Source organism: Dermacentor albipictus, chromosome 1, assembly GCF_038994185.2.
Source record: "Dermacentor albipictus isolate Rhodes 1998 colony chromosome 1, USDA_Dalb.pri_finalv2, whole genome shotgun sequence".
In the NCBI taxonomy this organism is placed as follows: Eukaryota; Metazoa; Arthropoda; class Arachnida; order Ixodida; family Ixodidae; genus Dermacentor; species Dermacentor albipictus.
Window position 1 is genome coordinate 200,699,697 of NC_091821.1, and position 25,329 is coordinate 200,725,025.

The following is a 25,329-nucleotide window of genomic DNA, read 5'->3' on the forward strand; positions in this document are numbered from 1 at the left end:
ACGTTTACATATTGAAAGAAATCTCAGTCTCAAATCGCGAAAACTTTCCGATGCTCAAAATAAAAAACAACACACTTCATTTCTACGGAAGCGCTCCTGGCCTCCCTTTCCAAACGCTTACGTCTGACTCATACTTTGAGTCGAACCCGCGGTGGGCGTGGTTTGAAAGCTACTCTGGCTGCCGAGAGACAACAAAAGGGCTGATTCACTATCAGCTCCCCCAAGACGTTATGGTCTCCTGCCAATTTGCGTCCTCCCGCCCCGCTTTCAACACGAACTCGATTGACCGCGTCGCTACTCCCCACCTGGTCTCGTCCTGCCACCTTGCGTTTCTTCGAACTGCACGCTGAGCTGTGAAAAGAACTACGGAACGACGAGGAGTTTAACTGCCTCGTGCCCTTTGTCCGCGTCCGCGCAGAACATTCTTCGCGGTCCCCCTTTGACCTGTGGCTCGCTCGTTTTGGATGCGTCAATATCGTCAATGACGACCGCACCTTTCTTCTTCTCGCGCCCTGCCCATTTGGGTTTCTCGCCATCTTTGGCGGCGCTACATTAATTACCGTCTTTCGGTCTTTACCGCGCTTCTTTTTACGGCGCTTTCTCCTTGCACTCGTTTTCATGTCGCCTTCTCGTGCCTCGTGCTGGCCGGTACACATTTCGTCGGCCCGGATCGGTCTCTTACCCGCACAGTCTGAGTGATTTACATTTAAATCAACACTCTCTATGCCTCGACTGGCGGACAGCTCAACCGACTCTGGCACAATGCAGCAGGCTTTACTCGAGTTAGACAACTCGCACTCTTGCGAACTGCCCTCTACTACATTGCCCAGCGCACGCTGTGCATCGACACACAGCCCGTCGGTATCGATCGCTGTCTCACGCGCACAGTCCGAATGATTAACAACTGAATCATCCCTCTCTAGGCTATCTAGACTGGCGGAGAGCCGCACCGATCCCTGAACAATGCAGTTGTTCTCTCGTGGACTACGGAGCTCGCCATCCCGAGAACTACTCTCAACTGCATCGTCCAGTTCGCACCTCACCTCTGCACGCAGATCTGACCTGACATGGGTGCCCGCGTCTGTCGCGTCAACAGTACCCTTTTCTTCGCTAGCAAACTCGCTAACCTTACCAGCGACGCACACGCGCGGTAACTGTGCCAATTTGTTCGCAGCTGGCCTAGCTGTCTCCACAGTCATCTGTTGGCACAGCACCTCGTCGCTCTCACTGCGGCCTTTAACGGCCTCTGTTGCCACTAAGGCATCGTTAGCAGCTAGCCTTTTCCCTTTACTTATGAATCGGCAGCCAATCTCACAGGCACTACTCTTCTCGTCGGCTTCTGGCGAAAATCTGCTAGACACTTCCTCATTCTTTCGCTCTGTACTTCCTACAGAATTCTCAGACAGCCGTTGTCTCTGTGCCAATAACTGATCGCAATACTGTATCTCTTTGATCAGTGCTGCCTTCTCTCTCTCATACTTTTGCTCACGCTCAAGCTTACGTTCCTGATACTCACGTTCGCGTTCCTTCTCACGTTCGTGACGCTCACACCTAAGAGTAAGTTCTTGAAGCTCATGCTTCCGTTCATTCTCGCGTTCTTCACGCTGACGCTCACTCCTAAGTTCACGACGCTCTCGCAAACGTACATGACGCACACGCTCCCGTGGCTCCTGTATCACTTCCCAAGCAAGCTCAATGCTTTTGTCATCATTGCCACTATCATTAATCGCCTTTATGATAGCTGGCGTTTTCATCCGTTCGTCCGCCTCAACTCCCAAATCGTCGCACACCAACAACAAGTCTAACCTCGTCAACCTTCTAAGATCCATGGCAGCTGCCCCGACAGGGGGTTAAAACTGTTTTCCCTAATTAATTTGTGCAAACACACGATGCATCAAACTCCCGATTCCCAGAACTATCAAAATGAACACACAGCATTAGAGTCTGGCGAATCATAAGGAAAAAAACCACGCGCTCACTTACGGTTGCAGCACCCTGCCATCCGGTTCATTCGTCCGCTGTTCCTGGTTCCTCCGGACTCCCTGGGTTGAAGGCTCGCTCCTTCTTCGCTACTCCCAGTTTCTTCGGACCTCTTTCGACGAAGGCTCTCTCTTCTTCGCTCTTCCCGGTTCCTTAGGATCTCTCTCGACGAAGGTTGATACGTAGCGCTGCCACCAGCTGATGCATTCGGAGGCGATCCTACTGCTGCCAACCAGATGTAGGGGTTGGAGGACGGACTTCGGGATGAAAACCCAAAACTTGGGAGGATTTATTCTACATTATGTACAGGGAGGTGAGACGTCAGGTAACATTCGTACAGTCATTACGGGCCGGCAGCAACTCGGACGCTGCGGCCCGTGGCAAGAAGTTCAAGAGAGGTGAATCAGGGAAACAGGGCATGTTCTGGTCTCTCTGGAAGGCTTCTTATAAACCCTTCGAGCACTGTAAGTCACGTCATGTTTGACCAATGGGAGAGTCCGCTCCGATGACGCCACTTTCAGCCAATGGTAGGCGCCCGTGTCGCGGTGTCACACCTGGCGGCTCTCTGCGGTCTTGCCTCGCAGACTGGCAATGCACTTCTTCTAACGAGGAGAAGGGGAGGGCTGCTCATGCTCCATTGTCCGAGGCCCACTTCTAATCCCGGCGGCGCACGACCTGGGGGCCGCAAACTTGTTTGCACTGGTCGGGTGCTCCTCTGGAATGTGCATTCCTGCTTCTGCATTCCTCAATTAGTTGTGCTGCGTTTCGAAGTGGTTTGGGGAACTCGAAGTAATCGCAGGAAACAGCTCCATATCTAACAGGGTGGAAATTTTATCACATAGCATATATATTATGTGTATTACAATTTCTGGCTCCGCCACGTCTCTTTCAAGGACTGGAAAACGTACCTTCCTTGGAGCAATGAGAGATGGCTACAACTCTGCTGTCCGCTACATCAAGAACAATTTCAATGATGGTTTCAGGCAGGCAAGTTTCCATTTTTTGTTGACTCGTTAGCTGCCTTTCTTTTGCAGGGAACATGCCCTTCCTGCAGTGTACACCTTGCTAAATGCAAAATCTTTTGCGTTGCAGGATGCCATTGATCTTTTCCTAGGAAACTACAGGGTCCAAGAAGGTGAAGGTGCAGCTGTTTCATGTCCACTTAAAGTTCGCAGGGAAAACAAGTACTGGCTGGTAAGTTGAAAGTAATGCTTGGACATTAGATTGACATCAAGTAGCCCCTTGGCTGGTTCAATTTTTTTCACGTGTCCCATTTAACTTACCATTCCTCTCACATGCTGCCGTGCTACCGTTATCACTGGTATAGGCCACTCAGTGGGCCGCATGATGATGAGTAGAACAGAAAATTAAATGGAACATTACAAAATATAAGCTCTGAAGAGTGTTATTGCATTAAATTAGATTAGTAGATTACACTTCCAGAATACCAAGCAGGTAAGTCAGCAGAGGCTTGGTTAAAGAGAAAAGGTGAAAAAATAAGATTTCATTATTCGGGGCTATGATTTCAGTCCAAAACTTAAGAAGGGAAGTTTAGTAATTCACCTTTACCACTAACAAAGAACTTATTTTTATCAAACAAGTGCAAATAGAGTTCTTAAAACAGTAATCTACCAACCTAAAGCGATTTAGCATTTCTCTGCTGTGTCCCCTTCATATTTCTTTCCTTCTATATCGTGCAGAATTTTTCTTTTTCTCAAGCAGAAAACATTTTCAACACCCTAATTATTTTTTGTGTACATTATTTAACACACATTTCCTCATAACTTTTCTGCTTTTGTTCACCATACCAGAACGTTCAAAAGTATTGCTGGTAGCCTTTTTCATGGTGTTGGGACTACATTGTAATCTACCAACCTAAAGCGATTTAGCATTTCTCTGCTGTGTCCCCTTCATATTTCTTTCCTTCTATATCGTGCAGAATTTTTCTTTTTCTTAAGCAGAAAACATTTCCAACACCCTGATTACTTTTTGTGTGCATTATTTAACACACATTTCCTCATAACTTTTCTGCTTTTGTTCACCATACCTGAACGTTCAAGTATTGCTGGTAACCTTTTTCATGGTGTTGGAGCTACATTAAGCATAATGAAGTGTGATGCCTTGACAATCAAAAAAGCAAAATGAGAAAACAGTCCTCAGTTTGCGCCTTTCTACTGAAAATCTTTCTTGGACAAACTGTTCTATTAGTGGCGATGGTGACTGGAAGACTGCTTGATTTTAGTGCTCAGTGGTAAAAAGTGCGAGCCAGCAAGCCAGCAATGTGTTTTTAAGCTTGCATTTGCAAACTCAGTCTAGTGGTAAAGACCATAAGATATACTTTTCTTTGTGTGGGAAAGAAGCTAAATAGTTAAACACCTATTTATTTTCTTGCAACTATCATTTGAGACGTGTTGAATTGAGAGATCACTCTGACTGCTGTTGGCTGTTATGGCTGTTATGGTTCTAGCCATCGTGGTTCTCAATGCCCTGCAGGCACGAACCACCTCAGCTTGCGCAGGTGTAAAATGAGGACAAGCTTGAGTCTAGTGTTTCTCCTTCCCTCCCTTATCTCTCTCTTTCTTCTTCTTTCTTTAATAAAGGCAATCACACATGCACAATAAATGCATTATCTGAGGGCCATGAAAGGGAACATGCATTCATAGCTGCTTTATACAGGGTGTCCCAACTACCATGCACCAAGATTTTAAAGTAAGCAAATGCTGCGTAGCTGGACAGAAACAAGGTAATGTTGTTTGCCGTCGCTTGGAGATACTCAGATTATTTTTTGCATTTTGCCTGATTACATAATTAGTCTTAATTAATTAATCAACTTCTCAAATATTATAATTCGATGAAAAGCCTTAATGGGAAAATTGCAGAGCAACATGAAAAATTCTCAATGCAGTTTTCTGTTGCTGAATATGTGCTACCTAAAAGTGTTTTTTCGAGCGTAAACGATGCCCGCGAATACATGCAAAATTGCCATGCGACTGGCCGCTTGAGGCACTTTGTGTGCCTAATGTAATCTAATTGTAATATTTGAGAAGTTGATTAATTAAGACTGATTATGCAGTTAGGCATAATGCAAAAAATAATCTAAGTGTCTCCAAGCGACAGCAAACAACATTACCTCGGTTCTGTCCAGCTATTTGCATTTGCATATTTTTAAATCTTGGTGCATGACAGTTGGGATGCCCTGTATATCACACAGCCTTTGTTCAATGAGAAAGGGGCGCTTTTATGCTGTAAATGCAGGTGCTCGCATCACATTCACGTGAAGATAGCCCAATCAATAAAGTCGTAACTCAACATCAGCATTAATTTTTTTTTCTAATTTCATGTGGTTCAAAGGAAAGAATGCAGCTTCCCAGATGGATCATTGCAAATGACTTGCAGACATATTGCTCACTCTTAGTGGACTCTGAAGACCCTTTGTTAGGTGCAGGCCAGTCTGAGAGACATACCTGCAAGGTGCTCCAACTGCATACTTCTTTGATGCTGTACAATGTAGCAGTTCTCGTTACAAAGGTATTATTATCATTGTGGTATTCCTTGGGAAGCAAGTTTGGTACAATAGCTGAGGTTCCAGTGTCATTGGTCTCTGCCGTACATTTTTGGATGTTTCTGACCCTATTTGGAGCCATCAGCATTTGTTGCCGAGTTCCTTTCACTGTATAAAGTTGAAGTCAGGGGGAAGCACCAACCATAATTTGATTCATGAACATGCTGCTGTGACAGTTATAACTATGCTCCTCATAGTTAAGATGGGTAGTACCCATCCATCTTAACTAAATATACAACAAAATACTATGTGAAAGACTTATTGACTCGATATCTTCTTCTTTTTTTTCTTCTTTTTTACAGCTTCCATGCTTACTGATGGTTGCACTTGGTTGTTGCCTTTATTGTCTCTGCTTCTTGGGAGGTAAGCAACCAGAGCAAGCTGAATAGCTGAACAACTTTTGGGTAAAAATCACCAGGCAAATTTTTGTAATTGCTGTCTTCATGATGTAGTTGTCTGGAAATGTTGAACCAAAAATTGTGAAATAGTGCCCTTAGTTCCCCTACCATGACTTCCTTTTGTTGCAGTTTTTAGTGAATGGTAGCTTCTGTAGGCCTTTTAAAAGATACTACATATGTGAGTAAATTTCTTTACCCTATTAGCCATTAGGTTTTCGTATTCCAAAACACCTAATGCACGAACCTTTGTTGTGGTTTTCAAATGTTAGTTTGAAATCTAATGTCATATTTCAACTTGTTGTAAGTACTACCCTTAATATTAATTAGTAAGTTTGTAAATATGGGTAGTCATTTTATATATGAAATGTTTTTGCTTTGGCAGTATGCTAAGCCGAGCACTTTACTCAGAAATGCTGATTTTGTTGCAATAAAGTGTAATTCCTTCTGTGTTGCCATGCATATGGCACAAATTTAAAGCAATTGTTTTTTGATACTGTTAATTACATCGAAGTTACATGCAGTGATAGAAGCACTGCACAAGACTGTGTCCTGAAGGAAATGCTGTTAAATGCTGCACCTAATTGTCGTTTATCGCATGTATTGTGCCACGCCCATGCCAACACACGCCTGTTCTGAATATTCGAGCATAAAAAATAAAAGAAAAAACGCATACAACTTTGTTGGCTCTGAAGTATATGAGCATATTTCAGGCAGGACCCAGAACACCCCTTCCTTTCTGAATCGGCCATTGTCTATGGAGAATGTGGCATTGCTGTGGAAAAGTCTGAATAATCGGAGCGCATGCAAAAAATCGGTCAGCGACGGACACATATGGCAATAGGACCAATACATTGGCTAGTTGGCTAGAATGCACTTTTTTTTTGTATGTGTGTGCATTATTGATGGCTATTTGTCACTGTGTGCACTTCCATGGCACATAATTTCTCGCTACCCTACGTGCTGGATATTTGCAGTTGCTTTGTGATCCGTTAGTGGTATCTACATGCCTTTTATTAGTGTTTTACATGTGCTGTGTGTAGTTCAGAAATAATTATTTTATATAGTTATGATGGTGCACAACTGTGAGGGCATGGCTGGTCAACACACCTTTGTGTATTATCCATTTTATTATGACTAGGCAGCCCAGACATGGGGGAAAAAAAGTGAAAATGGGACGAGAAAATAGACATGGAGGCACAAGCTACACAACACATACGCTATTCCATCTATGATCTACGCCTGCGAGGACAACAAAAATATTGTCCTTGAATTAGGTAGCAGTACATATCAACTTGTGGGCATCAGTTAAGCGGATGAAATGTATAGCAGATGAAAGGGATAACGAAGCCAGTGACAGCTTGGGAGGAATGAACTGTGTATTTTTTATTATTGATTGTAATTTATATTTTCTTGTGTTAAGCCCACTCCTGTAACAGTCTAAAGTGGGACTAACAGTACTATATTTCAATAAACTTTTTATTGAAATGCAGAGTTAACTGTCAATTTAAGTTTAATCTGCAATTATCTTGAGTTAGTAATAAGAAAATAGGACAGCAAGTTGAAGAAAAGAAGTTGCATCTTAGTATAATACTTAATGAACGCAATTTTTCAGACAGTACTTACTCATGCAGTAACTTTTTCTGTTTACTTCATGGGGAGCTTTCTCTTTGCATCAAAGCAGTAAGTTACTGCTCCAAGCCCATGTACTATGCATTGGGTGCATGGTAAGGAACCCCAGGTGGTCAAAATTAACACAATGTGCTTCGTAATCAAATCATGTTTTTGGCACATAAAACCCCAAAATTGTATTAAACAACATTTTTTTCTGCTCTGAACCGCAAATTTTCCTGCTCCATAAACTTCCCCGAAAGACGGATTGCTGCTTCCATTATTGTACATACATGTATATGAGAAATGATGTAGGCTTGTAAAAGCAGTACTACATTCATCAGAATAGCTGTAGTCTCAGTATGTTTAAAGGATAGCACTCTTAAGGGGGATATGCAGCAAGAAGGTCAGTTTGTTCCTAGAGTTAAATGTTCAAAAGGTTCAATAACAGTACGAGCCTTTATGACAAACTTTATTGTGTGTATTCATGGAGGAGTTATGGCTTGTAGAAGGCTTAAGTGACTTTGCATGCTTGGTCAAAGCTATCACTTCAGTATGTAAATAAGACTTGGCCATGTTTATGGCTTCTGTACCACTATTGCAAAGTGCCTCTATTGCCAAGCATGAAGAATGTTTCTGTGCTTCTGAGTTGTACAAAAAATATTTTAACAGTTATTGCTTTTATATTCTATCATTTGGCTTAGAGGAAGAGCTTTTTTAAATCCAGTGTTTCTTTAACTGCTTCTTTGTAAAAGCAGTAAAATTTGTATGTGTCATCAGTGTTGCTGCTGCCGAATTTGGTGTGTTTTAGTGGCTTTGGAAGCATTTGAATTGCAGGTTTTCTGGTTTTTAGTTGGCATCACTCCTCAAAGTGGAGGCTTTACATCAACTACTCTTGTCAGTAGCAGTGACACTTACTTCTTTTGATGCTGTCGCACTTGTACAGTCACTGGCAAACGAAAACCAGCCAAATGGGTAATTCAAATCAGAAGACCATGCGTGATGTATGTGACATATTAGTGTGGTTGATTTTTAAACTTCACTGTGCAATATACATGCCCTCGTTGAGAATCGGCAGCACTTTTATTTGACATCAGCAAAATTCTTCCATTCTTGTTTTTACTTTTGAATTTGAGCATTCACCTTCCATTTGCCACTGACTATATGTGCACTTGACTGCCAAAATATCTTAAGGAATAACTGATGATCACCATCCTTCCTTGTGTGCAATGCCATTAGACAGTTTTTCTGTGGTGTCATTTCATTGTTACTAATAGCTCTTTGTACTTTATATACAAAAAAAGACTTTTTTTCCTTTTTAGTTATTCTGCTGTTGCTAATTGTTGGCTTCCTTGACTCAGCCTTTGGAAATGTATTATTGAAGCATTATGATAATTGCAATTGTATCTGAGATTCTGTGGTAAATATGTGCTGACCTATTTTCTTCTGTTTATTTTGCAGTTTACACAAAGGAGTACTTCCTGTACTTTTTGTTCTGGATGGCGATGACTATCCTGACTCTTATGGCCATAGTGTACTATGGAACTGAGTTTGTGGACTTTCCAAAGCTGCGTGACCTTACGCCTAGCAGAAGGTCAGACTAGCCTGCTTGCATGCACCTGTCAGAATGTTATTATTCTTCCTAACTCTTGCTAGTAGGAGCCTTGTTTAACAGTTCCACTGGCCTTAGGAGGCGGACAGTTGCAGCAGTGTATTGTGAGATAAGTGCACCTTTCTTGTCAAGAATAGGCGATATGCAAATCCTTCCAAGTTGTTATTTTTTTATTTGACTTGTTGTCTGTTCGAAACTCTTGTCCAAGACTTCTTAGCATGTATGGGACTAAATAAAAGATATAACTAACATTACTCACCTGAGCTATGCGTTTTGCCTGGGTCAGTAGTAAAGACACCGTGGTCTTTTGCCCATTTGATCCACCATCTCACTTTGCTATGTATAAAGCATCTTCATAGGCAGCTTTTCATCATTATTCCTTGTTGTCTGTAATGTGTCTGCTACCTCCTCTGTGGCTCTGGTGCCTTTCTATGGTGGGTGGCTTTCCTTAGCAAGTACTATTAAGTTTGACAAGCAAAATACCTTGCTTGTCAATTTTTAAGGGGGCACTGAATTCAAACATGATATTAATCTAAGCAGGTAGCCTGACATCTGGCACACTTGCAGCATTTGTTCTTGGCTATAAGGCAACCTGGCAACGGAGAAAATTGAAATTAAAGATAGGACTTCTCTATTTTACCTGCTGAAAAATGCACTGCCCAAATATCTTATCATTTGCAAGGGCTCTTTTTGCATTATTTTAACTTGCTGCCATTATCCCTGTTTCTTTCTTTTTTTCCTGCTCTCAGCTCATTTTACTTTTTTGTGTGTATTTGGACCACTTACAGCATGCATGCTCTTTCGCACCATTCCTCATTTATTTTTTGATGTTCATGGCTACGTCTGTAGTACGTTGGCAGCTTCAGTTTTCATTGCTGGTACCCTGAGGACATGAGTTTGTATTGTGCTTCTTTGTCTTGATCTGTATGTTTTTTATGTACATGCATGCATTCAGCTAGTGCTGCTTCATTTGCATGGTACCATGCTATGGCACCAGGTAGTCTCACTTTCTCTGTATTACTTGTAATCTGCTTGTTCTTTTGTTTTTTCTGGTGCTGTTACCAGGTGCTTTGTGAGTATGCTTGCTTGTTTCTGCATTTGTGTTTCCTTGCTTTCACACTGTCACCACATCCCAGCTTTTTATTTTGTTTCTGCCGCTCATTGCCAAGACAGTAGATTTAAAGGAAGCTAGTTCTCTTTCTTGAGTATGGTGGTTGCATCAGTCAATGTCTGCACTTTCATAATTTTCTCACTTGTGAAGCTGTTTGTAAATGTGATGTATTTAGTATTCTGGAACACTTCCATCAATGCAGCTTGAGCTAATTTTGCCTCTAGTGTCCCTTTAAACTATTATTACACCATAGTTCAGATCATAATTTGGCAAGCTATGAAGCCTATGGGTGAAGTGTGCTGATTAGATCAAAGGGATCAATCCTTAGGCTGCCACTAATATCCCTTCACCTCTGCACAGGACAAAATCGGGTGGTGTCATCTGCTCATTTTAGCGAACTGCATGGATGTTCATTGGGTGTTTTTGGATGAGAAGCGCCTTCTACACAATTGCGCTTAGCCGTATGGCTACATTTAAATGTAGTTTCTAGAAGTCCACCTGCGAGCCCTTGAGGCTGTGCGCTAAACCATGCTTGCCGCACTATGTAGTCAGTAGGCTGATTTAGGAAGCATGCTCCGAGTGATATTGCTCACCATGTGGCTGCATCTGTGGAAAATTCTGCGGCCTTTTCATAATCTGATTGTCTGCATAATGTCTTGGGCTGCACACGCTTAGTTCTTCAAAGCAGGGCCCTTATTTTCTGGGCAAGATGAGATTCTTCCCACCTTTTGCACCCTGAGCCAATTTTATGCAAATTGACTGAAGCACAATTTCTTCACAAAAAGCCACCATCCATGAAATGTAATAGCCAGCTGGTAGGGCGGCTCAAAGAAAGCACTCAAACTACAGATTAGGCTTTTGGTTATGGATCTGATTCAACCACTATTGAATGCCCAGACACCTTTCCAAATGCCCAGGTACCTTCCCATAATGATCAACTTGCACTGCCACACTTTGGTAACCTTATCACCATTAGATACCAGAACACTACTGAGAAAATCTCAGTAATAAAGGTTGATTTGAAGCCACGGTGTAAGGTATATACTCGATCAGCCAGATAAATTAGCAACGGCAGGTGTACATCGGCCCGCTGACGGCAGTGGATACCTACCGGCAGGACGACGCAATTTCAAGACAGAATAGAGAGTTTTAGAATAGGGGCCCCAAACGTTTTGGGGCCCCAAAGAAATAGCGTTGAAGCCACTGCGCATGCGCGAGACGCAAACTGCGTTTGGGTTTTGCGTTGGGAACGCTATTTCACCGATTTAGCGGGAGCTCAAATAGCGTTCCCAAAAGCTTTGCGTCAACAAACATGGCGGCACCCATCGAAGCGACGGCTCTGACCTAGCACCAAACTGGGTTCGATTCGCGGTAACGCGTGAAGTTCGCAAGCTAGGAGAAGTGACTGCAGTTATCGCTTTCTCTCAACTAGCGTATGTTATGAAGATTGATTCATTAGACGCCGCTGATTCCGAATTAGAGTGTGGATTTTATGGCTCGTAGGCCTAACACGGCTCAGCTTGGCTGTTGAAGGCACGCAAAGTTGGTTTTGTTGCTCAAAACTAAGCACAACTAATTGTTTGCTGCTTGAAGAATAACCTCTAAATTGTAATTAAACGCAAATACACGCAAGTAAAAATTACTATTCATACCATAAAATGGAATATTTAATTTAATTATTTTTAATCGTTTTTCATAGACGCCGTAGTGGCGCTGTCAGCGCAAGACGCTATCCGCAAACGCAAAGCCCTATTCTAAAACTCTTCACTTCTGCGTGCCCCAACGCTAACACCCGCAAAGCTGTTTGAGGCCCCAAAATATTGGGACCCCTATTCTAAAACTCCCTAATAGGTTTTATCTATCGTTGCTAAAGCAACTGGAGCTTTGTGGGAAATGTGAAACTATTAAGTGATGCGCGAAAGTATGTTACCGTGGTGAGGGGGGAGCATGGGGGAGAGGGCATCACCTCGACTGAGCAGATACGGTAACTTGACGCCATGTGCAGACACTGTTCTCTGGTTGCTTGTGTTATCCACGCATTCCTTGTCCGTGCAATATCTCACCTATGTTCTAAATGAAGTTGCGTCGTCCCGCCGATAGGTATCCGCTGCCATCACTGGGCCAATTGACAAGTGCCGTTGCTACTTTATCTCGTCGATTGTGTCTCACAAGCAAGCCGAGAAGTGTCCCCACCTAAAGAGTATATATCTTACCTGTTTGAAGTGCTCTCTCATAATGTGCTCCCAGTGCAACAGGACTCTTCACATGCAATGTCGCCAGAAAGAATAAATTCAACTTAAAGTGTTTAAATCATCAGTTATTCTATAGCATTCAGTCAATTATTATATATACCATACCATTGGTTATTCTTACCTATACCTTTCGGGAAGATATCTTCAGCTTATTTGCAGACATTTACATGCCTGCCAACCTGGGGCCCTCAAAATTTGGGACATTTGCTGAGGAGGAGGGGGTAGGGTGTGGAGGGACGGAAATGAAAAAAAAATAATTTTATGCTTTATTTTCTGGGCCACAGCAACGTCAGAAACTGCTCTGAATAGTTGCCAGTACTGTTATTAGATGCATCAGTGCTCATGCTGTGACCAGAAATGGTATATGTGTGCATATATACTTAAAGAACACATACTATGGCCTATGACAATGGCCTCTTTCCATTCTTATATGCTTCACCATATAACAATATGGCATAATAGCAAAGCTAACTTACAGGGTCCTTCACCAGGCCCCATAGCAAATTTTGGGTATACACTGGAAGTTGTTACGCGCCCTCTAAGGGAGAAGAAAGGGGGTTAACTGAGGGGCCCGTTTTCATTAGTCATATCATAAGAGGCCAACAAATACTGACACCAAGGACAACATAGGGGAAATTACTTGTGCTGAATAAATGAAATAAAGAAATGATAAATTAATGGAAATGAAAGTGGATGAAAAAACAACTTGCCACAGGTGGGGAACCATCCCACAACCTTCGCATTTCGCGTGCGATGCTCTACCAATTGAGCTATCACGGCGCCGTTTCCCCATTCACTTTCCTGGGCATTTATGTTTCCTAGCAGAACCCTGGGAGTGTTAGCCAGCGCCACCACTCACAGACCGTGGCGGCGGATGTGGAACATCCTTTCTGCCACAGGCATCACGAGAATGTGAGGGTTCAGGTATTTGTACGGGAAAAACATAGATTCACAGTGGAGAAAAAGAGCTGGGAAGCTTACCAGCAATGAATGAATGAATGAACTTTTATTTCTACTGAAAAGGGGCTGTCTGAACCCAGCCCCGGCACGCAGGCCAAGGGGGGATCAGGGACTGCCCCACAGACTAGGGACTAGTGAAGTTGCTTCTTCACGGCCTCAGCCGCCAGGCAAATGGCTTGCTGCTGGACGTTGAGGTCTTCGCTCCGCAGCCAGACCTCCCAGGCTTCTCTACTATCTTATGTTTTGGCTGATCCCTGGGTAACCGGCACATTCCCAGATTATGTGGTCTAGCGTACCCCTCTCGCAGCAATCTTTGCATTTGGCGTCATTTTCGTTCCCTGTCTGCGTAAGATAGACCCAAAATGGGCAGATCTAATTACCGGCTTGCAATCGCCTCCGTATACATGCCTCGTTGTAGGAGAGAGACCGATGCATAGGAGGGAGGTTTCTGCTTTCAAGTTTGTAATGTTCAGTGATATGATATGTGTATACACTACCTTTCATTCCCCCGCCTTTGTGCAGCCTAATTGCCTGGGACAGATTGGTGCACGGGTATCCGTATAATGGATAATTTTCTAATAATTGGGTTACCGAAGAGTATGCGTCTAGCTTCCTCCGATATTCTTCCTTTACAAAAATTCTAAATAGCTGTTTTGCTATCACTAATGATTATGTTCGCCTGTCTACCAGTGCAAGCAAGTGCTATTGCGACTGCTTCAGCTGTACTTGCATCCCTAGTGTGTGTATGCGGCCTGTAGGGTGGGCAACACAGCAACAAAGAAAGTAAAGCGGAAAGTCAGAGAGGCTGAAATAATTTCATGGGTGGCGACAATGGAAAAGAAACCTGCCATGAATAACTACTTAAGAGGAGGAAACAAAATCGGGAAAGAAACAATTTACGATAACTCAAAGGGAAGCATTACTTTTCGAAGTGAAATTCAGGATGCCTTAGAACACACGCTTATAAAGTGAGATATAAGAAGGAAAGAGAAGCATGTGCTTGCTGCAGTAAAGCTAGGGAAACAATGGAGCATGTTTTATCAGAATGTGAGGATACCTTTACAGCGGTCAATTTAGGCATCACTGGCGTACTTGAAGCCCTTGGGTTCAGTGAGAGCAGGGGGAAGGCAAACATGTCACAATAGAGATTAGTAAGATACAATTGGAAGATTGGTGGAAGAAAAGTAGGGAAATGACAAAGAGTGGAGGCATACAAAAACAAAGTTTGCAATAGGGGTTCAGAAACTTTGGTTATGGGAATTCATAGTTGTTTTTTTTTTTCTTTTTTTTTCTTTTTTAACATAGGTAGGACATTAGCCAATATAAAAGCTTGGTGGCACAACCCACTGCCCCGTTCCAAAAGGGACGCTCATAACCACGACCTACTGGAACTCCAGACCTGCACAGATATCCGGCTTCTATGGAAGCCGCTTGCGCCCACTCTCATTCAACTGTTGGCCGTCGGTGTCGCTTTTATGACCTGTTCGTCTGCTAGTCTATGCTTGACTGGGGCGGCATTCCAATTAGAACAGCATCTGTTGTGTTGTAACGAACTGCTTGCATGGTTGATTATTTTTGCGATCACAATGACAGTGATGTTACAAGGCTTTTATCGGTCACTTGGCTGCAAAAGTTGACAACCTGAACATGAAAAATGTTGGTGCATGTAGTCCGCTGCTCCCTAAAATAGCATTAAACAGCAGCTCCTATTGCCTTTTTTACGCAGTAACAAACTGCACAGATATTGCACATTAAGTCGCATTGTTTGTAGAGTTCGTAAAATTCACAACAGTGTCATTGTTTACATTGTAAAGTTCCTTTCTGCGCTTCTTAGAAACTGGAAACCACCGTAATGTTCGACGACAGAACAATTACCACTCATTTTAAAACTTAAAAGTTGCCCGTGAGTATATTGCGAGTTCAAAAAGAGAATTAGGCATACAGTTTCACTGCACCACCTTTGCACCACTGTTATGCTGCCGCCTTACCTCACAGAAAAGCTAGCTTTGAAGTTTGGAAAGATTTCCGTGACACAAGGCTTCCAGTACAGCACTATTTAAAGCACTGGGATTGCTCTTGCAAGCTTTCAACTCACCTAAACATCGAGCAATACATATTTAAAAAAAAGCTATGCTCACCTTTCCTTGAAACAGACTCGATCAATTTCTTGCATAAATCGGGCACAGGAATTACTTGCGAAAACTTTTATGTGATCCTCTGCCTTTCGTTCGGCACATAGCAGTAAATCCTAATGTCATCTCTGACATTAGGCTGTCTGCAGTCAGCTCAAGAAAGCTAGATTATCATATGAATATTTTATAAAAAAAAAATTGCAGTCTTCTTTGTAGGCTAGGAAAGGGAAGATTATGCCGTCTAGCATTGCAGCTGCCATGTGTGGTCGTTGTTTATCTTTCTTGCACTGCTCCTCGTCCTCTTATCTCACTATTCAAGCACAAAACATACAAAAAGTTTTTCTTTCTATATTTGTGAATTATTGATTCACCACCAATACAAATGCTATGTGCTTGACGAAATGTCTGCACGAGCATTGCAACAAATCGCGGAAGCAAGACAGCAGCGAACAGGTTATAACTAGCGCCAATCTTGTCCGTATGTTATGTCCCTAGCGGCAGAACAAGTGAACTAGACTAGGTGTGCTGGGCAAGTGACATCTGTGGAGGTCTGGAGTTCAGTAGGTCATGCTCATGACCATCCATCCGTCCATTGTCTTCCAGACGGCTCAGAACACGTTCCATTAATTGTCATCGAAGCTGTCTCGGCCTGTCGGCATGTAGACTGTCTCCAATCCTGGCCAAGGGCGCTATTCTCAACACGCATGGCGGCTGCATGGCCGCCATTATCCGCCAAGTTGACTCTCTGATTGGCTGTGGAGAGCTCATGTGCCTTGAAATTTGTGCCAGGAAAGGGAATTTTTGCAAAAGGTAATTTTGAGTTTACGTCAAGATGACGAAACGTGACGTGGAGCTGCAAATTTTATCGACCAATACATTTTTTTTATCCTTGGCAGCTATATTGCGACGTTAGCTCTTCAAAAAGAAAGTGAGCAGTAGCGTACAGAAGCCAGTGCAATGCATCTGTAATTTCACGAATATGTGGTGGAGATCCAAGATGTGTGCCATGCCAACTTGCTGATTGGCTGAAGGAATATACTGCTGGGAGCGTCACAGGAAGGGCCGTTTCGTAAACGTCAATTTGACGTTACGTGATTTTGCACTGGCCCGCCATTGCAGAGATTTTTCGCCATAATTTGTGGTGCAACGAGCCGCGCGAATTATGCTAATGAGCAGCCATATGCAATGGCGGCCGAGAGGAATGCGTATTGCCATTTTTCCCTGTTGTTTGGCGCCATGAAAATCTTTTGTTCATAACGCATGCTCATAGTATGTGCATCGCTCTCGCGTGGCGTTGGCATTTGTGTCGTGGGCCATCATATTTTAGAAGAATGCATTTATACAAAATAATATTGGTTGAACATAGCAAACGTTATGCAACGTTATCCACTTTTCACTGCTGCATTTGTATTGTAATCAAGATTAATGCCTTTTCGCGCAATCAGAAGTTATGACAATGGCGTCTTTTTAATTTATGAAAAGAAATGTACGTAAGGTGGCGCCTTAAAGTTTCCTTCCGCAGTGCGAGTAAACAGTGAAGTGAACAAGAGATGGCAGCGCCAGCGCTTGCGTCGTGCTAGCGGATATCTCTGGTGCGCGCAACACTATCGGTGATATTCGGCCTTTCTCAGCCAGCCGAGTTGGGCTGAGTCACTTACATTTCACGAGATAGTGATAACGTGGCCTAGAATGTGCATGGCATAACCACTGGTAGGTCGCGTATGTTGTCTCAAGGAAGAAAACAAGCGCGTTAGCACCAACATACGATGACTCATTCCGTTTCCTGGGGACACGCATCCTAGCTAATGAAGCAGACGACGGAAGCGAGAAGCGTTTTTGGTGGAATAATCATGCACTTTGAGCTAGCTGCTTTATTTTTAATGCAGAGGAAAACTATTTTGCTTTACCGAGAACCTTATGTTCAGTGCCTTCCTTTCAATTTCTTAGGCAAAACGTCAAGTTGGTGTCACGTTATGAAAGCAAAATGGGGCCATCAGCGCCATTTTATTCGCGTCACGTCTACGTCACGCATCGAAGAAAAAGGCGGAATGTCCACACACCCTTAGACATACTTCAGTTTCACAGCTTCCCTCGGGAGGTGGCTGAAGTGCTGGTCACGCGAACTAGTGGCGCTGCAATCACGTCTTTTGTAAAGCCCCTCTCGTCACTTTTGCCGCTTCTGGTTTTGCTTCTGCTTTCACTTCTGTATTCATTTCAGTAGTTTCGCTTCGTCTGTCCCTACTAAGTCATGTTAATGTTGTCTGATGTGCGGCAGTTTTTTCCGGTGAAAATTTTTGGGCAGAAGTGTTTTGGCGTCTAATAACAGGAAGAAGTTTCCTATGCTGTCCTGCATTGTCCACGGCTGCCCCAGCGGCCAGATGCAACGTGATGCTAGCACTCACTATTTTTTTCACACCTCGACTACGGCAGAGGTGAAATGTGTGATATGTGTGAAAATGCATGCTGCTCCGAAAGAAAGAATGCCTCACAGATAAGTCTAACGTGTGTGAACGCCATGTTGAGGACGACAATCTATATTCGCATTGTTGAGAACAAATATAAATTGATTCCTCGTGGGAAATACGGACGCTGCGTCACAGCGCAATTCCACAACTTAATTATTCCTGGTCTTCACGAGTGCACCTTGAAGCCAAGAAGTGTGATGGAAAAGCGAAAGTTCACCAAGAGAAGGAGCTCGAGTGTCGGCAGGAACTTTGGCGAAAGTTTGTAGAGATGCGCTTCGATCGTGCAGGTTTCAAACCAATTGTGCTTGGAATAGTGTTGTGCTTGCTTTCAAAATATGTGCCACTGACTGTCATCAACAATCTCATGACCGTGATTTTGCCTTCTGTACTCTGAAAACGAATTTATTGAAGACAGCGCCACACAGCAGCGGTATGTGGATCGTTGTACGTGAACCATTCACAATCATGTTGGAAGTTCAGCGCTCATCCTCTTCGTGTATCCGTCCATGTCTCTTTTGCGCTGCTGCATTTTCAAATATGGTTCAGATGACGAGAGCTGTTGTGACTGAGTGCTCAAGGTGGCGCAGTGAGCAAGGATGGCTTAAAGCCCCTTTAGGACGGCTGCCTGCAAGTCCTCAGAAGTCGGGGCGGGGGTGTGGCAGCCGGAGCCTGGAACGTTGTTGAGAAATCAGTGGCTATCCAGCTTGATGAATCAGTTGTTCGGCATGTCGATGTAGAATTCCCGGACACCCTACAACCGTGGGACATCTGCCATACCGCATCAGGTCACGTCACTCGCCTTAGTAGAGTCGGTGCGCTGATGCTGGTATGGCTGGGCTCGTTTGTCTGGTGTCGCCAATTTGTGAGGGGCGGCGTGAAGAGGTTGCCGGCGTGGCCACGGTTTATTTAGGCCAGCCAGCCATGGTGCCACAGGATCTTAGGAGCAGCCGCAGCCGCTCAGGTCGAGCACGCTAGCGTGTCTGGTTGGGTTTGGTGCCTACGGATATGGCTCAACCCACTCAGGGCATTGGCCATGAATCAGGCCATGATCAGGGGCAGGTACTGAGACTCTCATCAGCTGTTTATGGTTGAACAAAATATTACCACGTCTGTATTGTTTTTTTACTTTTTACCTGTCATCGCTGACACACTCGTCTGATTACGACTTATGCATTACGTCATGAGTGCTGTAGCTGAAGAGACAGGCCCAACTAGTCAGATTCTATGCATGCCAGGATTGCTTTAGTACAGTTGTCGGTATGCACGTTTGTCTAGAGCGCTCAAACGCCATATGGATGGATGGATAGATGTTATGAGCGTCCCCTTTGGAACGAGGCGGTGAGTTATGCCACCGAGCTCTTGCTATTATACTCCCTAATGTCCTACCTACCCGCCATGGTTGCTTAGTGGCTATGGTGTTGGGCTACTAAGCACGAAGTTGCGGGATCGAATTTCGGCCACGGCGGCCGCATTTCGATGGGGGCGAAATGCAAAAACACCCGTGTACTTAGATTTAGGTGCACGTTAAAAAACCCCAGGTAGTCCAAATTTCCGGAGTCCCCCACTACGGCGATCCTCATAATCAGAAAGTGGTTTTGGCACGTAAAGCCCCATAACTTTTTTTAATGTCCTACCTAGGTTACAAAAAAAAAGAAAGCGAAAAAGAAATACCACGATGAATTCCCATAACCAAAATTTCTGAGCCCCTATTGTGAACTCTATTTTTGTAGATCCACATTTTTTGTCATTTCCCTACTTCCACCAATCTTCCAATCGCCTCTTTGAACTGCAGGGGCACCGCCTACATTTGATGCCTGGTTCCAGGTATCTTACATCAGTGCTTGTGCCGTGACACTGATCAAACTGCCTTAATCTTTTTCTTGCTGATGATGATTACCATGGCTTCAATTGCTGTAGTTGCCTGGAATCGTCGGTGATTGCAGCTGTCAAAGCCATGCTAACCAGCAAGATGAAAAAGAAGGCATTGTGTTCATCAGTGTAGTGGCGCATGCTCAGATGTAGGCTACCTCGAACCTGGCCTTATTGGTAGACGGTGCCCGCACACACGAGAGCACAAAGTTCGAGCACTCCAGACAAACGACTGTGCATTCACAAATGGACGCGAGCACCGTCGATGGCTGTGGAGCTTATGATGATGCATGTGTAATTAGGGGACAGACTTGCGTAGGCGCTGTGTGTCCGAAGATCGCCAGCTGTGCTGCCAATGTCGCAGAATTTTAGTTTTTTTTGCATGCACACATTAGTCTGCTTGCCTGCCAGCACCCGTCACTTCCACGTGGCAACATACCAGGTGTTTCTTTTTATGCGGAGCTTTTTTTTAACTAGGCCTCTGCCTCTTGCAGATAGGCTACCTGCCTAAGCAAACATTAGCAGCAAGAAACATTTTGAATATTTTGCTATTTATCAAAAATGTGCTAATTTACTTTTAAATTACTCACTTTAGGACACATGTTGTAATTGCAAAATTGAAGACGAGCATTGGTGAAGTGATGCTGCTTAGCAGAAATCCTATAGGACTAGCACCACTTCTTCTTTCCTTAAGTTCAGGCTTTTACGTGCCAAAACCACTTCCTGATTATGAGGAATGCCGTAGTGGAGCACTCCGGAAATTTCGACAACCTGGGGTTCTTTAACGTGCACCTAAATCTAAGTACGCGGGTGTTTTTGCATTTCGCTCCCATCGAAACGCAGCCGCCGTGGCTGGGATTCGATCCCACGACCTCGTGCTCAGCAGCCCAACACCATAGCCACTGGGCAACCACGGCGGGTTAGCACCACTTTCGAGGTACACGAGCTTAAGATGTGCTACGATACATTGGCGTTCTAGTCATCTAAAAGTGTACCTCTAACAGTTCGGGATGATCTTAACTGAATGCTGAGGCATTTTTCTGCAGATATTGTGAACAGGTAGCTGAGAAAGTGGTGCTAGGATTTCTGCTAAGCAGGCATGACTTCACTACTTCTCAGCTGCAATTTTGTAATTATAACATGTGCCCTAAAGTAGGTGATTAAATGTTAATTAGTACATTTTGGTTCATTAGCGAAATTATCATCGAAATTGTTCTTACTGCTATGTCTACCCAGCCACATAGCCAATCGGCTAAAATATCAGGGGCCTAAACATGAAATGTTTTTAAAATAGAGTGTTCCACATAGAAGAACACACCTGGTATAAGGCACTGCTGCGCTTTCAGTTCCAGAAAGCCATGTTTAAAAAAAAAAACTGCATAGTTTTTACTTTTTCATGTTATCTCTTACACAGGACATGTCTGTGCTGGGCTCAAGCCCTACTTATCAACACATTTTTCACATGCCAAAGGCCACATGGTGGCGACCGCAGTGAGAACTGAAACCTCTTGACAGCACTGAGATTGGCTGCGCTACCCAAGCATTGTTAATCGCAGCTTAAGTAGTGTAGCAACGCAGCACTGGCTTGGCGTCCAAGTTCAGTTCTGCAGCCGAAGATCTTCTGGACTCAATGCTGGCCTGCCATGCTGTCGTACCATGCAGGCAGCCGCTGTATCACCGTTGTCTCAGACGAACACAGTCTCGCATCTGGAGGTCTGGTGCACATAATTTTTTTTTCGTGCTTAGCACAAAAAAGTACTCAAATATTCTGGAAGAAGCTTCGTATAAACTACTATATGCACTAAATTTTACATATTTACTAAGAAATCTGTCACCTGACTTGCGCCTGAACATCAGCCATTTTGCAGATTTCGAACTTAACCAATATATGCCTAGTGTCCTCCATGTAGTACACTTATTTTGTTCACAGTAACTCACATTTCCTATAGCTTGCGGTTCTCTGCCTGTATTCATAAGGTCATAAATTTTCTCTGTAAAAAATTTGGCAAATGTGCACCTAGACATTTCCGTGTTACGACAGCTGCAAGATCGTGCATTTTGGAACTTCGAGAAGGGTGCCATATCACAGCAGAAAATTTACCAAAATTGATTAATATGTAATTGACTGTTGCCGTGAATGTGAGAAACTGTCCTTAAGGGTCAAAATGCATATACAGTAGACTCGCGATAATTCGAACTCTGATAATTCGTACTTTCGGTTAATTCAAACAAAAATCAAATTTTTGGTTGGTTCGCCATGTTTTCAATGTATTTTAAGGCCGCTTAATTCAAACACCGCAATTCAGTTAATTCGTACTTTTTGCTTGTCCATACCGGAGAATTATCGGCTATCGTTGCCACCACTGGTGAAAAATCTGACTTCTTATATCACCACAACAGCGGAAAATGTTAAAATAAGCGCACTATGGCCTAAAAAAATAAAAGAAAGCGAACAAGAGCCTAACAAACTAACGTTCGAAACAAAAGCCTCCCGAAGGGCACATTGTTGCTCAACTTTCCGTGGCTTGCTAGCATGCTTGCTAGCCAGTTCAAAGCAGGAAGTTCGAAATTAAAACACATAACCCTCAAAACTTGTGGAAATGACGACTGACTACCTGCGTTTGTCAAAACGCTCAAAACTGACGTAAAACCTGACGTAAAAACAAAAAGCACGAGAAAAGGAAAAAAGAGTGCGAAAATGACGTGAGTAGCATCGACCGATTCCGAATCACGTGGCCGCTCGCGGTTTTCTTTCCCTGGTCGGTCGCCCGCGTTGGTAGCATCATGTCTCCGCGGGGGAAGTACCGAACCCTTTCTGTGAAAGAAAATTGGCAGCCATAGAAGAAGTTGAGGCTGGAGCGAAGAAGACTTCTGTGGCATTGAAGTATGGAATCACAAAAAGTATGCTGACAACGATTGTGAAAGCGAAAGACAAGCTGCAAAACAACGCAGGCCATTTCGCTCCCGACAGAAAAAGGCTTAGGGAGGCGGCGCATCCGGAGCTTGAGAAGGCAGTTTTTCTTTGGCTGAAGCGTGCTCGGAGCTGCAGTCTACCAGTAAGTGGACCAATCATGCGAGAGAAGGCCGAACAACTGTCTTTGCGCTTTGGGATTGAAGACTTCAAGTGTAGTGATGGATGGGTGTCGCGATTCAAGGAGTGACGTGGCCTCACTTTCAAAACAGTAAGTGGAGAAGCGGCAGCGGTCGATGAGGCGGTTACTACCGACTGGCAGCAGATGCGTCTTCAGAGCCTACTGCTTGAATACTCCTCAGCTGACATTTATAATGCTGACGAAATGGGACTGTTCTTCAAGTGCCTTCCTCAGCAAACATTGTGTCGCAAGGGGGAACGTTGCACCGGCGGAAAGCTGAGCAAGGAGCGGCTCACAGTCATGGTTTGTGCCAATATGGATGGTAGTCACAAGCCCGAACTTTTCGTTGTTGGCAAATCGAAGTGTCCGAGATGCTTTAAAGGCGTCCGAACTCTTCCCGTTTCTTATGCAGCAAATACACGTGCATGGATGACGCAATCTTTGTTTGAGGATTGGCTGCGGAAACTTGACGTGTGGTTTAAGCGCGATAAAAGAAAAGTGCTGATGATAGTGGATAATTGTCCTGCTCACGGTGACATGGAGGGGCTGGAGGCAATTCGTCTTGAATTCCTCCCTCCAAACACAACAGCTGTCCTCCAGCCTCTGGATCAGGGGGTAATCATATGTCTAAAGATAAACTACAGAAAGCTACTCCTTAAGAGGATGCTAATATGCATGGATAATTCCATGTCGTACAGCATAACACTGCTGTCGTCTGTGGGAATGCTAGCTGACGCATGGAGTGTACAGTAACATCGGCAACAATACGGAACTGCTTCCAGCATGCCTTCCGCATACCAGGCCACACCAGTGATACCTTGCCTGACTGCGCTCGAAGTGAAGGTGAAGACTGCCTCCAAATGGAGAGCGATGAAGCAAGGCTAGTGCTTTCTGCGCTCCAAGCACACAACATAGCTGCTGACCTCAGTGAATTTGCGGCTGCCGATGATAACCTCTGCGTGTGTGTGTGTGCAGGGAAGACACCCTGAACGACTTGGTGGCTGAGGTGCTGCCAGCACAGTACAGCAGCGAAAGTGAAGAGGAATCAGAAGAGCAATCCTCTGTGACAGCAGCACAGGCCTTCCACTACCTTGCCGAGGTCCGCAAATTTCTGACTGTAGATGAAAATTCTCAAGAACAACTGGCTGCTCTTAATGGAATAGAGAACTTTGTTCTTAATGCACATGTAAAGAAGAAACAATCAACAATTCATGATTTCTTCAAACGGTCTAGTCAGCTATAGATTTCTATTAAACTTGTTCTGGATCCTTCACCACTGCTCTGTTTTTACTGTGTAATTAAAGAGTGAAATGTTTAAAATATGATTTAAGTGGATAATTAATTGTAATGTGCGCTGTAATCTTGCTCAGAGTCATATATGCGAGAACTTCCGATAATTCAAACTTCCTGATAATTCAAACAAAATCCTGGGGTCCCTTTGAGTTTGAATTAACGAGAGTCTACTGTACTTACAGAATATCTAATCTCTGTATTTGAAACTTCAACACTTGCAACGTTTGAAACAGCAGCGTCCTATATGTAGGACACTAGACAGATGCTGTTTCGAGAGTCTATAGTTATGGACATCCTATAGCCTTCATATAGCTGGACGTATCAAAGAGAGACTAAGGTAATCATGAATTCTTGTCTATCACATAAACTGTTTTCTTCCTTTTTGCTGGTAGGGAGGACCTTCCTTGATCACGCTTTCGCAAACAAAGCTGCACAAGGGTTGATAATATTCAATGATATTGACACTTATGATGAGGTACCTTCAACAGTCTCAATTATTACACCAGATAAATTATCCTGTGGTACACTCTTAAACAAATGTACACCATTGGGGGTGTATATTTGCCACGCAACAATAATCGTCATCTGTCTTGCTTACATTTCCTTTCTTGAAAACGCTGTGCTCGCTACTTTCCTCTCGAGAATTCTCTGTCGTGCTGATAACGCGCATGCCGTTCGTGCGTTGGTAGTACCGGGTTCGCAGCGTTAAAGAAAGGAAATGCGGACAGGACAGATGACGATTATTGTTGTGTGGCAAGATACGAACTAAAAGGTGTAATTTTGTTTAAGAGTGCAGTAACTGATGAGAAAAGCAGCCATGAATATGCCACGAGCATAACGTTAACTATTCACCGGGCAGCACTTTTATGGCTGATGCAGTAGGCAAAGCAAAGCTCTTTAATGCAGTGATGATGACAAGGTTATCACTGAGCCACCAGTAAAATGTCAAAGAATATACAGAAAGGAAGCGCATACGTGATCTGAAAGTGTTTTCC

At 43.8% G+C, this 25,329-nt stretch overlaps 1 protein-coding gene across 5 annotated transcripts in view; it reads left to right on the forward strand.

The window, feature by feature from the left end:
* The window catches only part of LOC135903142 (phosphatidylinositol-3-phosphatase SAC1-like), a 93,314-nt gene that overhangs the window by 62,755 nt on the left and 5,230 nt on the right, over nucleotides 1-25,329 (forward strand). For 4 of the 5 annotated variants that reach the window (XM_065433543.1, XM_065433544.2, XM_065433546.1 and 1 more), the window contains 4 exons: nucleotides 2,874-2,967; nucleotides 3,073-3,174; nucleotides 5,845-5,905; nucleotides 9,010-9,142. In XM_065433543.1, the coding sequence (XP_065289615.1) occupies nucleotides 2,874-2,967; nucleotides 3,073-3,174; nucleotides 5,845-5,905; nucleotides 9,010-9,142 (390 nt within the window). Of the gene's footprint in view, nucleotides 1-2,873; nucleotides 2,968-3,072; nucleotides 3,175-5,844; nucleotides 5,906-6,069; nucleotides 6,109-9,009; nucleotides 9,143-25,329 lie in introns of those variants that run through there. The other variant, XM_065433547.1, reaches the window with a different exon arrangement.